This window comes from Oncorhynchus mykiss, unplaced genomic scaffold (assembly GCF_013265735.2).
Source record: "Oncorhynchus mykiss isolate Arlee unplaced genomic scaffold, USDA_OmykA_1.1 un_scaffold_221, whole genome shotgun sequence".
Classification (NCBI taxonomy): Eukaryota; Metazoa; Chordata; class Actinopteri; order Salmoniformes; family Salmonidae; genus Oncorhynchus; species Oncorhynchus mykiss.
Genome location: NW_023493690.1, coordinates 369932 through 383763, shown reverse-complemented (window position 1 = coordinate 383763; position 13832 = coordinate 369932). Strand labels below are relative to the sequence as shown.

Here is a 13832-nt window from a genome sequence, read left to right as displayed (position 1 = left end):
ACTTGCAAAACTAGTGCACTACAGAGGGAATAGGGTCTAAAGTAGTGCACTACAGAGGGAATAGGGTCTAAAGTAGTGCACTATAGAGGGAATAGGGTCTAAAGTAGTGCACTATAGAGGGAATAGGGTCTAAAGTAGTGCACTATATAGGGAATATGGTCTAAAGTAGTGCACTATAGAGGGAATAGGGTCTAAAGTAGTGCACTATAGAGGGAATAGGGTCTAAAGTAGTGCACTATAGAGGGAATAGGGTCTAAAGTAGTGCACTATGTAGGGAATAGGGTCTAAAGTAGTGCACTATAGAGGGAATAGGGTCTAAAGTAGTGCACTATAGAGGGAATAGGGTCTAAAGTAGTGCATTATATAGGGAATATGGTGCCCTTTGGGAGACAGCCTAATGGGGGCAGGGAGGGGTCTTACTGCAAGCCAGGAGTCTACATTACACAACTGAATGAAAGACTCGTTGTTGTTGAGGCCCAGTCCCACACCGTCTGACACCAATGAGGGTCCCCGAGATTATTTCACAATCAGACCACAGAGGGACCCTAAAACCATCATCTGACTCTGACACCAAAACGCTCAATAAAAACCTAAATCAGAGACACTGCAAGCCAGGAATCTAGATTAAACAAATGAATTAAGCTGACTTGTTGTTGTTGTTGTTGTTGTGAAGCCTAAACAGGTCCAGCCCAAAACCACAGAGCCCAGGCATATTTTACCAGAATTATTCTCCTGACCACAAAGACCTCAAACATCTTCAATTAAAACTGAAAGGAGCCAGGGTTGGGGGGGGGGGGGCTTTTAGACAGAGGGAAAGAGACCCACCCGCCTACACAGAGCTAAGGGAAACACCTGGGTCAAAAGGTCAAAGCCCTCACCAGCTCGCGGTAATTTCCTAGTTCCCGGTAGTTTGGTTGTTCCCGGTAACTCCCGAGCTCTCTGTAGTTTCCCTCTGGACGGCTGGACTCCTCCGTCCTCTCCTCTCGTCTCTGCCGGTACGAGTCCCTGTCTCCTCGGTCTCCTCCTCCTCGTCGGTCCCGACCGCCTGTATTAACGAGGTTCCCGCCAGCATTGCCTCCGCCGCCAAACGTCCGAGTTCCCTTCAGAAGAGGTCAAAAGACACTCAATTCCTCCCGGGGCAGACAGACAAAGTCTCTTCCTGGACTAAACAACTGTTTTACAATGGAGAATCTAGACTTGGTCTGTGTCTGGGAAACTGGCCCTTCGTATACAACAAGCCAGTAGAAACAGTACCAACTCACACAGTGGGACACGGACAGAGTTTCACAGACATGGGTGGTCCAGTTACTATAGCTACGACAACAGGGATAAAACCACACACACACACACACACACACACAGACACACACACCTCTTTGTTCTTGGCCACCTCAGCGATGGCTGCTAGCCTCTGCTTCTCAAACTCTTCGTTCTCGTCAGCCGTCTTCACCACACTGGTGCTGACCAGAGTCTTCCTGGTGTCCAGCTCTCTGGAGTCCACTTCCTCATTCCTTACACACTTCTGAGGAGCACAGAGAGACGACAATTTCATCAGTCTGATTGGTTAGTCAACGGAGAGAGAATCAGTCTGATTGGTTAGTCAACGGAGAGAGAATCAGTCTTATTGGTTAGTCAACGGAGAGAGAATCAGTCTGATTGGTTAGTCAACGGAGAGAGAATCAGTCTGATTGGTTAGTCAACAGAGAGAGAATCGGACTGATTGGTTAGTCAACAAACAGAGAATCAGTCTGATTGGTTGGTCAACAAACAGAGAATCAGTCTGATTGGTTAGTCAACGGAGAGAGAATCAGTCTGATTGGTTAGTCAACAGAGAGAATCAGTCTGATTGGTTAGTCAACAAAGAGAGAATCAGTCTGATTGGTTAGTCAACAAAGAGAGAATCAGTCTGATTGGTTAGTCAACAGAGAGAGAATCAGTCTGATTGGTTAGTCAACAGAGAGAGAATCAGTCTGATTGGTTAGTCAACAGAGAGGGAATCAGTCTGATTGGTTAGTCAACAGAGAGAGAATCAGTCTGATTGGTTAGTCAACAGAGAGAGAATCAGTCTGATTGGCTGTGCGTGGAACTGGTTAAATATTGGCAGGTCATACCTGTCCGAAGGGCACGAAGGGAGGGGCTCCACCTTCTCTTCCGATGTTACTCCTGCTGTGTTTGGCCAAGCTCTGGAGGTCAAAGGGGAGAAGAATTTAGAACGCCCTTTAGTACGCCCTTTAGTATATATTTAGACATTCCTTTACTTAGATGTGTGTGTATTGGGTATGTGTTGTGTAGATGTGTGTACGCCCTTTAGTACGCCCTTTAGTACGCCCTTTAGTACGCCCTTTAGTACGCCCTTTACAACGCCCTTTAGTACGCCCTTTAGTACGCCCTTTAGTACGCCCTTTAGTACGCCCTTTACAACGCCCTTTAGTACGCCCTTTAGTACGCCCTTTAGTACGCCCTTTACAACGCCCTTTAGTACACCCTTTAGTACGCCCTTTACAACGCCCTTTAGTACGCCCTTTACAACGCCCTTTAGTACGCCCTTTAGTACGCCCTTTAGTACGCCCTTTAGTACGCCCTTTACAACGCCCTTTAGTACGCCCTTTAGTACACCCTTTAGTACACCCTTCACTACGCCCTTTAGTACGCCCTTTACAACGCCCTTTAGTACGCCCTTTACAACGCCCTTTAGTACGCCCTTTACAACGCCCTTTAGTACGCCCTTTAGTACGCCCTTTACAACGCCCTTTAGTACGCCCTTTAGAACGCCCTTTAGTACGCCCTTTACAACGCCCTTTAGTACGCCCTTTACAACGCCCTTTAGTACGCCCTTTAGTACGCCCTTTAGTAGACCCTTTACAACGGCCTTTAGTACACCCTTTACAACGCCCTTTAGTACGCCCTTTAGTACACCCTTTACAACGCCCTTTAGTACGCCCTTTAGTACGCCCTTTAGTACACCCTTTACAACGCCCTTTAGTACGCCCTTTAGTACACCCTTTACAACGCCCTTTAGTACGCCCTTTAGTACACCCTTTACAACGCCCTTTAGTACGCCCTTTAGTACACCCTTTAGAACGCCCTTTAGTACGCCCTTTAGTACGCCCTTTAGTACACCCTTTAGTACACCCTTCACTACGCCCTTTAGTACGCCCTTTAGTACACCCTTTAGAACGCCCTTTAGTACGCCCTTTAGTACACCCTTCACTACGCCCTTTAGTACGCCCTTTAGTACGCCCTTTACAACGCCCTTTAGTACGCCCTTTACAACGCCCTTTAGTACGCCCTTTACAACGCCCTTTAGTACGCCCTTTACATCGCCCTTTAGTACACCCTTTACAACGCCCTTTAGTACACCCTTTACAACGCCCTTTAGTACGCCCTTTACAACGCCCTTTACAACGCCCTTTACTACGCCCTTTAGTACGACCTTTACAACGCCCTTTAGTACGCCCTTTAGTACACCCTTTAGTACACCCTTCACTACGCCCTTTAGTACGCCCTTTAGTACACCCTTTACAACGCCCTTTAGTACACCCTTTACAACGCCCTTTAGTACGCCCTTTAGTACACCCTTTACAACGCCCTTTAGTACACCCTTTACAACGCCCTTTAGTACACCCTTTACAACGCCCTTTAGTACGCCCTTTAGTACACCCTTTACAACGCCCTTTAGTACGCCCTTTAGTACACCCTTCACTACGCCCTTTAGTACGCCCTTTAGTACACCCTTTACAACGCCCTTTAGTACGCCCTTTAGTACACCCTTTAGTACACTCTTCACTACGTCCTTTAGTACGCCCTTTAGTACACCATTTAGTACACCCTTTAGTACGCCCTTTAGTACGCCCTTTAGTACGCCCTTTACAACGCCCTTTAGTACGCCCTTTAGTACACCATTTACAACGCCCTTTACAACGCCCTTTAGTACGCCCTTTAGTACACCATTTACAACACCCTTTACAACGCCCTTTAGTACACCCTTTACAACGCCCTTTACAATGCCCTTTAGTACACCCTTTACAACGCCCTTTAAAACGCCCTTTAGTACGCCCTTTAGTACACCCTTTACAACGCCCTTTACAATGCCCTTTACAACGCCCTTTACAACGCCCTTTAGTACACCCTTTACAACGCCCTTTAGTACACCCTTTACAACGCCCTTTAGTACGCCCTTTAGTACGCCCTTTAGTACACCCTTTACAACGCCCTTTAGTACGCCCTTTAGTACACCCTTTACAACGCCCTTTACAACGCCCTTCAGGACAACCTTTTTCATGGTCCTTTGAACCAGACAGGACCAACAACTGTCCAGTAACAGCGTAATAAACACTACCATTTGAGGTGCAGGCTCTCTATTCCCCGTATAGTATAAAGAGTCTAGTGCACTACTTTTGAAGTGCACGACCTATGTAGGGAATAAGGTACTGTTTGGAACACACTCACAGAGACAGTCCGCTGTAAAACGAAGGGTATAAAACACCTCCTCTTCCTCACCCTTTGCAGTTCCCATTTCTCCATCATGTGGTCGACCTCCCCTCTGAGGACGGAGATCTTGGAGTCGTCCAGAAGCAGAATGCCATTCTTCACCTGGACCGTACCAAGGACCTTCACCTTGGTTCCTGGAGGGGTGTTCAGGCTAAAAAAAAAATATGAATTAGGGAGGCCAGAGGACAGCTCCATAGAGAACCCATTTTGTATTAAACGGAGAACTCTCAGTAGATCAAATCAATTAAGCGGTTAATATGCCAAAACAAACAAACAAACAAACAAACAAACAAACAAATAAACAGCGAGATTGACTATAATAGGTTTACATGGAACATGTTTACAGGTACATTTAATACAGATTGGCTACAGTAACGGAATGGAAGCACAGGTCATATGTTAACCTCATATTGGATAGGACAAAAACAAAAACAGGAGATTGATGAACAATAGATTTCTATCTCTGTAACAACGGCGCAAACAACACACAGAACAGACAGTGTATTGGTATGAAAGCAGATTTTTTTTTTGGGGGGGGGGGCGCAGCTTTAATTAGAAAAGAAAAACAACAATTCATCACGATTCATTTTCCCTTCCTAAAACTCTTCATCCAGTCAGCTGTGCCTGTGATGGCTACTGTCCAACGAGGGCTAGCCGTGCCAGAAGAACAGCTTAGCTTACGTTACCCACAAACCTCTCCCCTCTCTGTCCTGTCAGACCACTCTTCTAAATGACACGCTGTGTTGCAGTAGGATGGTGAGACTGAGGGATTGTGTCCTAAAATAGCACCCTATAGAAACACAGATGTGTCATTTAGAAAAGTGGGCTGGATAGGGCATGGCCTGTGGCCAAAAGTAGTGCACTATATAGGGAATAGGGGGGTGGGGGCAAATTGGGACACAGCCTAGGAATAATCCCATTCCCCGGTTCAGGCCGTTCTCATTTTAAATTAACAGCCCAGTTCTGATCACCACCACCTCTGAGCCCCCGGCCCGCGTCCCAAACGGGAGTCTATTCCCTATGTAGTGCACTACTTTTGACCAGGGCCCTATAGGGAATAAGGTGCCATTTGGAATTCAGCCTCCCTAGTCCTCTCATTAAAAAGCACAGGGACTTAGAGGGATGTCCAGCTGCTGATGCAGCAATTAGGGATTTCACTTCCAACCCAATGGCCCAGTATGTCTCAAACGGCTAGCTGGGACTGGAGCAGGGTCCTCTCTCAGGGTACTGTCTCATAATGACACTGTGGAACGGAGCTGCACACCATTACAAACTAACCTCTTTCTGTTTCCTTCTATCCATCCTCTCATCCATCTCGTTCTGTTTCCTTTTCTCTCTCTCTCTTCCTCCCTCCCTCCCTCCCTCCCTCTCTCCACTATCAGAGCTAGCTGATATCAACAGAACAGACACTAGTTAGTGTTGTCATAATAAAAGGGTTGTACTGTTCTCTCCTCGCGGATAGATTCCGGGCAAGCTCTCCTCTCCGTCCCAAATGGGACCCTAATCCCCTTTGTAGTGCACTAACATCGTTTTGAGTCCATAGATAATAGGGAACCATGTGGGACTCAGCGTTCCTCTCCGGCCACTCCACCTGTAGGGGCTGGCTGGTCGCCACGGCAGCCGTCGCCGCGGACGCTGCTTGGATGGAGTTGTAATTAAGGAAACGGATTGGTAGCGGATCAGCCACTGACGAGTGGAAATTGCAGAGGGAGGAGAAGAAAGCGAGAGAGATGGAGACCGGGGGAGGGAGGGAGGGAGGGAGTGCAGGGAGGGAGGGAGGGAGTTCAGAAAGTCACCAACATCGGTCTGTGCTTCCATTCCAAAAGCAAGATGAGAATTTTGGTTAAAAATGAGGATCTACGATACTGGCTGATTGGTAGACAGGAGTGAAGCAGTATCAGTCTACAGGTCAGTCTACAGGTCAGTCTACAGGTCTATACAGTCAACAGGAAGTGATTTGTAGACAGGAGTGAAGCAGCATCAGTCTACAGGTCAGTCTACAGCACCAGTCTACAGGTCAGTCTACAGGTCTATACAGTCAACAGGAAGTGATTTGTAGACAGGAGTGAAGCAACACCAGTCTACAGGTCAGTCTACAGGTCTATACAGTCAACAGGAAGTGATTTGTAGACAGGAGTGAAGCAACACCAGTCTACAGGTCAGTCTACAGGTCAGTCTACAGGTCTATAGAGTCAACAGGAAGTGATTTGTAGACAGGAGTGAAGCAGCATCAGTCTACAGGTCAGTCTACAGCACCAGTCTACAGGTCAGTCTACAGGTCTATACAGTCAACAGGAAGTGATTTGTAGACAGGAGTGAAGCAACACCAGTCTACAGGTCAGGCTACAGGTCTATACAGTCAACAGGAGGTGATTTGTAGACAGGAGTGAAGCAGCACCAGTCTACAGGTCTATACAGGTCAGTCTACAGGTCTATACAGTCAACAGGAGGTGATTTGTAGACCGGTGTTAAGCAGCATCAGTCTACAGGTCAGTCTACAGGTCAGTCTACAGGTCAGTCTACAGGTCTATACAGTCAACAGGAGGTGATTTGTAGACAGGAGTGAAGCAGCACCAGTCTACAGGTCAGTCTACAGGTCTATACAGTCAACAGGAGGTGATTTGTAGACAGGAGTGAAGCAACACCAGTCTACAGGTCAGTCTACAGGTCTATACAGTCAACAGGAGGTGATTTGTAGACAGGAGTGAAGCAACACCAGTCTACAGGTCAGTCTACAGGTCTATACAGTCAACAGGAGGTGATTTGTAGACAGGAGTGAAGCAGCATCAGTCTACAGGTCAGTCTACAGCACCAGTCTACAAGTCAGTCTACAGCACCAGTCTACAGGTCAGTCTACAGGTCTATACAGGAGACGTGTTATTTCCTCAGCCTGAGCATCCCAAATGGTCTTAGACAGTCAACAGTCTCCATAGGGAGACCCATAAGGAGACCCATAGGGAGGCCCATAGGGAGACCCATAAGGAGACCCATAGGGAGACCCATAGGGAGGCCCATAGGGAGGCTCATAGGGAGACCCATAGGGAGGCTCATAGGGAGGCTCATAGGGAGACCCATAGGGAGGCTCATAGGGAGACCCATAGGGAGACCCATCGGGAGGCTCATAGGGAGACCCATAGGGAGGCTCATAGGGAGACCCATAGGGAGACCCATAGGGAGGCCCATAGGGAGACCCATAGGGAGACCCATAGGGAGACCCATAGGGAGACCCATAGGGAGGCCCATTGGGAAGCCCATAGGGAGGCCCATAGGGAGACCCATAGGGAGGCCCATAGGGCTCTGGTCAAAAGTAATGCTCTACGTAGGGAATAGACAGAATCATCAACAGAGATATCTGAAATGGGGATCTAACGAGGCCTCTGTCAGGGGAACGTACCATTTTAACATTTTAGTCAGTAATTAATTGATGATTAGATATTCAGATGGTATGGCCCTATCTAGAAATTATTAATTGATGACTAGATATTCAGATGGTACGGCCCTATCTAGGAGTAATTAATTGATGACTAGATATTCAGATGGTATGGCCCTATCTAGGAGTAATTCATTGATGACTAGATATTCAGATGGTACGGCCCTATCTAGGAGTAGTTAATTGATGACTAGATATTCAGATGGTATGGCCCTATCTAGGAGTAATTAATTGATGACTAGATATTCAGATGGTATGGCCCTATCTAGAAATTATTAATTGATGACTAGATATTCAGATGGTATGGTCCTATCTAGGAGTAGTTAATTGATGACTAGATATTCAGATGGTATGGCCCTATCTAGGAGTAATTAATTGATGACTAGATATTCAGATGGTATGGCCCTATCTAGGAGTAGTTAATTGATGACTAGATATTCAGATGGTACGGCCCTATCTAGGAGTAATTAATTGATGACTAGATATTCAGATGGTATGGCCCTATCTAGGAGTAATTCATTGATAACCAGATATTCAGATGGTACGGCCCTATCTAGGAGTAATTAATTGATGACTAGATATTCAGATGGAAGGCCCTATCTAGGAGTCAAATTTTTTGTAAAAAAAACCTGTTTTTGTTTAGGGTATTGTGTGTAGATTGATCAGTGGGGGGGGGGGGGGGGGGGGACGATGTAATCCATTTTAGAATGAGGCTGTAACGCAAAACAAAATGTGGGGGGAAAAATATCAAGGGGTCTGAATACTTTCTGAATGCACTGTACATATATTTGTTGTTGTTGTTGTTTTCTCCGTTCCTGGCACCGTACGACGGTACTTTTCCTGGGTGGTAAAACTCCTTGTACGCTGGAATGGAGTCCAGAAAAACCTAATGATTTACTAGGTGTTGGTTCTGTGCCTTCGGAGGAGAAGCGGATAGCCTTCAGGTGTCTGAACTAGTTGTTCTCTACCTGATCTGGGACAGGTGTAGGACAGGTGTGTGAACTAGTTGTTATCTACCTGATCTGGGACAGGTGTGTGAACTAGTTGTTATCTACCTGATCTGGGACAGGTGTAGGACAGGTGTCTGAACTAGTTGTTATCTACCTGATCTGGGACAGGTGTAGGACAGGTGTCTGAACTAGTTGTTATCTACCTGATCTGGGACAGGTGTCTGAACTAGTTGTTATCTACCTGATCTGGGACAGGTGCCTGAACTAGTTGTTCTCTACCTGATCTGGGACAGGTGTCTGAACTAGTTGTTATCTACCTGATCTGGGACATGTGTAGGACAGGTGTGTGAACTAGTAGTTGTTCTCTACCTGATCTGGGACAGGTGTCTGAACTAGTTGTTATCTACCTGATCTGGGACAGGTGTAGGACAGGTGTGTGAACTAGTAGTTGTTCTCTACCTGATCTGGGACAGGTGTGTGAACTAGTAGTTGTTCTCTACCTGATCTGGGACAGGTGTGTGAACTAGTTGTTATCTACCTGATCTGGGACAGGTGCCTGAACTAGTTGTTCTCTACCTGATCTGGGACAGGTGTCTGAACTAGTTGTTATCTACCTGATCTGGGACAGGTGTCTGAACTAGTTGTTCTCTACCTGATCTGGGACAGGTGTCTGAACTAGTTGTTATCTACCTGATCTGGGACAGGTGTCTGAACTAGTTGTTATCTACCTGATCTGGGACAGGTGTGTGAGCTAACGCGCTACTCTGTTCCAACTGGTCACGACGGTGATGATCGAGAGAGAGTTTCAGTAGCTGATCGATCTTGTTCCTGTGGCCGTACTCATCAAGAATCTCCGAGTAGCAGTGCTGATCTACGGTCAGATCAACCCTGTCTATTTACTCTTATTCATGGAGATTTAAAAGACAAAAAAAATTGATCTGAAATCAGCACCTCCTACTCTATGAAGATTGATACAAGCGACCTCTGAGTTTAGCCTGGTGTTTAAGAAGTAGCTGTTCCTTACCTGATCAATCAAACCGATTAGCCTGATGTTTAAAGTAGCTAATCAATCAAACCGATTAGCCTGGTGTTTAAAGTAGCTAATCAATCAAACCGATTAGCCTGGTGTTTAAAGCAGCTAATCAATCAAACCGATTAGCCTGGTGTATAAAGCAGCTAATCAATCAAACCGATTAGCCTGGTGTTTAAAGTAGCTAATCAATCAGATTAGCCTGGTGTATAAAGTAGCTAATCAATCAAACCGATTAGCCTGGTGTTTAAAGCAGCTAATCAATCAAACCGATTAGCCTGGTGTTTAAAGCAGCTAATCAATCAATCAGATTAGCCTGGTGTTTAAAGTAGCTAATCACTCAAACCGATTAGCCTGGTGTTTAAAGTAGCTAATCAATCAAACCAATTAGCCTGGTGTTTAAAGTAGCTAATCAATCAAACCGATTAATTAATTGATCTGGTACAGGTGTTTGAACTAGTAGTTGTTCTCTACCTGATCTGGGACAGGTGTCTGAACTAGTTGTTCTCTACCTGATCTGGGACAGGTGTTTGAACTAGTAGTTGTTCTCTACCTGATCTGGGACAGGTGTTTGAACTAGTAGTTGTTCTCTACCTGATCTGGGACAGGTGTTTGAACTAGTAGTTGTTCTCTACCTGATCTGGGACAGGTGTTTGAACTAGTAGTTGTTCTCTACCTGATCTGGGACAGGTGTGTGAACGAGTTGTTCTCTACCTGATCTGGTACAGGTGTTTGAACTAGTAGTTGTTCTCTACCTGATCTGGGACAGGTGTCTGAACTAGTTGTTATCTACCTGATCTGGGACAGGTGTCTGAACTAGTTGTTCTCTACCTGATCTGGGACAGGTGTCTGAACTAGTAGTTGTTCTCTACCTGATCTGGGACAGGTGTCTGAACTAGTTGTTCTCTACCTGATCTGGGACAGGTGTTTGAACTAGTAGTTGTTCTCTACCTGATCTGGGACAGGTGTGTGAACTAGTAGTTGTTCTCTACCTGATCTGGGACAGGTGTCTGAACTAGTTGTTATCTACCTGATCTGGGACAGGTGTCTGAACTAGTTGTTCTCTACCTGATCTGGGACAGGTGTCTGAACTAGTTGTTCTCTACCTGATCTGGGACAGGTGTTTGAACTAGTAGTTGTTCTCTACCTGATCTGGGACAGGTGTCTGAACTAGTTGTTATCTACCTGATCTGGGACAGGTGTCTGAACTAGTTGTTCTCTACCTGATCTGGGACAGGTGTCTGAACTAGTTGTTCTCTACCTGATCTGGGACAGGTGTCTGAACTAGTTGTTCTCTACCTGATCTGGGACAGGTGTTTGAACTAGTAGTTGTTCTCTACCTGATCTGGGACAGGTGTTTGAACTAGTAGTTGTTCTCTACCTGATCTGGGACAGGTGTTTGAACTAGTAGTTGTTCTCTACCTGATCTGGGACAGGTGTTTGAACTAGTTGTTCTCTACCTGATCTGGGACAGGTGTCTGAACTAGTTGTTCTCTACCTGATCTGGGACAGGTGTGGGACAGGTGTGTGAACTAGTAGTTGTTATCTACCTGATCTGGGACAGGTGTCTGAACTAGTAGTTGTTCTCTACCTGATCTGGGACAGGTGTCTGAACTAGTTGTTCTCTACCTGATCTGGGACAGGTGTTTGAACTAGTAGTTGTTCTCTACCTGATCTGGGACAGGTGTTTGAACTAGTTGTTCTCTACCTGATCTGGGACAGGTGTTTGAACTAGTAGTTGTTCTCTACCTGATCTGGGACAGGTGTCTGAACTAGTTGTTATCTACTTGATCTGGGACAGGTGTCTGAACTAGTTGTTCTCTACCTGATCTGGGACAGGTGTCTGAACTAGTTGTTCTCTACCTGATCTGGGACAGGTGTCTGAACTAGTTGTTCTCTACCTGATCTGGGACAGGTGTGTGAACTAGTTGTTCTCTACCTGATCTGGGACAGGTGTTTGAACTAGTAGTTGTTCTCTACCTGATCTGGGACATGTGTCTGAACTAGTTGTTATCTACCTGATCTGGGACAGGTGTGTGAACTAGTTGTTCTCTACCTGATCTGGGACAGGTGTTTGAACTAGTAGTTGTTCTCTACCTGATCTGGGACATGTGTCTGAACTAGTTGTTATCTACCTGATCTGGGACAGGTGTGTGAACTAGTTGTTCTCTACCTGATCTGGGACAGGTGTTTGAACTAGTAGTTGTTCTCTACCTGATCTGGGACAGGTGTTTGAACTAGTAGTTGTTCTCTACCTGATCTGGGACAGGTGTTTGAACTAGTAGTTGTTCTCTACCTGATCTGGGACAGGTGTTTGAACTAGTTGTTCTCTACCTGATCTGGGACAGGTGTCTGAACTAGTTGTTCTCTACCTGATCTGGGACAGGTGTGGGACAGGTGTGTGAACTAGTAGTTGTTATCTACCTGATCTGGGACAGGTGTCTGAACTAGTAGTTGTTCTCTACCTGATCTGGGACAGGTGTCTGAACTAGTTGTTCTCTACCTGATCTGGGACAGGTGTTTGAACTAGTAGTTGTTCTCTACCTGATCTGGGACATGTGTCTGAACTAGTTGTTATCTACCTGATCTGGGACAGGTGTGTGAACTAGTTGTTCTCTACCTGATCTGGGACAGGTGTTTGAACTAGTAGTTGTTCTCTACCTGATCTGGGACATGTGTCTGAACTAGTTGTTATCTACCTGATCTGGGACAGGTGTGTGAACTAGTTGTTCTCTACCTGATCTGGGACAGGTGTTTGAACTAGTAGTTGTTCTCTACCTGATCTGGGACAGGTGTTTGAACTAGTAGTTGTTCTCTACCTGATCTGGGACAGGTGTTTGAACTAGTAGTTGTTCTCTACCTGATCTGGGACAGGTGTTTGAACTAGTTGTTCTCTACCTGATCTGGGACAGGTGTCTGAACTAGTTGTTCTCTACCTGATCTGGGACAGGTGTGGGACAGGTGTGTGAACTAGTAGTTGTTATCTACCTGATCTGGGACAGGTGTCTGAACTAGTAGTTGTTCTCTACCTGATCTGGGACAGGTGTCTGAACTAGTTGTTCTCTACCTGATCTGGGACAGGTGTTTGAACTAGTAGTTGTTCTCTACCTGATCTGGGACAGGTGTTTGAACTAGTTGTTCTCTACCTGATCTGGGACAGGTGTTTGAACTAGTAGTTGTTCTCTACCTGATCTGGGACAGGTGTTTGAACTAGTAGTTGTTCTCTACCTGATCTGGGACAGGTGTTTGAAATAGTAGTTGTTCTCTACCTGATATGGGACAGGTGTCTGAACTAGTAGTTGTTCTCTACCTGATCTGGGACAGGTGTCTGAACTAGTAGTTGTTCTCTACCTGATCTGGGACAGGTGTCTGAACTAGTTGTTCTCTACCTGATCTGGGACAGGTGTTTGAACGAGTAGTTGTTCTCTACCTGATCTGGGACAGGTGTCTGAACTAGTTGTTATCCACCTGCTCTGGGACAGGTGCATTAACTAGTTGTTCTCTACCTGATCTGGGACAGGTGTCTGAACTTGTTGTTCTCTACCTGATCTGGGACAGGTGTCTGAACTAGTTGTTATCTACCTGATCTGGGACAGGTGTCTGAACTTGTTGTTCTCTACCTGATCTGGGACAGGTGTCTGAACTAGTTGTTATCTACCTGATCTCGGACAGGTGTCTGAACTTGTTGTTCTCTACCTGATCTGGGACAGGTGTCTGAACTAGTTGTTATCTATCTGATCTGGGACAGGTGTTTGAACTAGTAGTTGTTCTCTACCTGATCTGGGACAGGTATTTGAACTAGTAGTTGTTCTCTACCTGATCTGGGACAGGTGTCTGAACTAGTAGTTGTTCTCTACCTGATCTGGGACAGGTGTGTGAACTAGTAGTTGTTCTCTACCTGATCTGGGACAGGTGTGTGAACTAGTAGTTG

At 46.0% G+C, this 13832-nt stretch overlaps 1 protein-coding gene across 7 annotated transcripts in view; it reads right to left on the bottom strand.

The window, feature by feature from the left end:
- Positions 1-13832, bottom strand: part of LOC110517270 (tudor domain-containing protein 3-like) — a 69575-nt gene that overhangs the window by 45770 nt on the left and 9973 nt on the right. For all 7 annotated transcript variants that reach the window (XM_036973077.1, XM_036973078.1, XM_036973082.1 and 4 more), the window contains exons 5-8: positions 4501-4642; positions 2112-2183; positions 1373-1522; positions 879-1100 (exon numbers count right to left, since the gene is read on the bottom strand). In XM_036973077.1, the coding sequence (XP_036828972.1) occupies positions 879-1100; positions 1373-1522; positions 2112-2183; positions 4501-4642 (586 nt within the window). The remainder of the gene's footprint in view (positions 1-878; positions 1101-1372; positions 1523-2111; positions 2184-4500; positions 4643-13832) is intronic.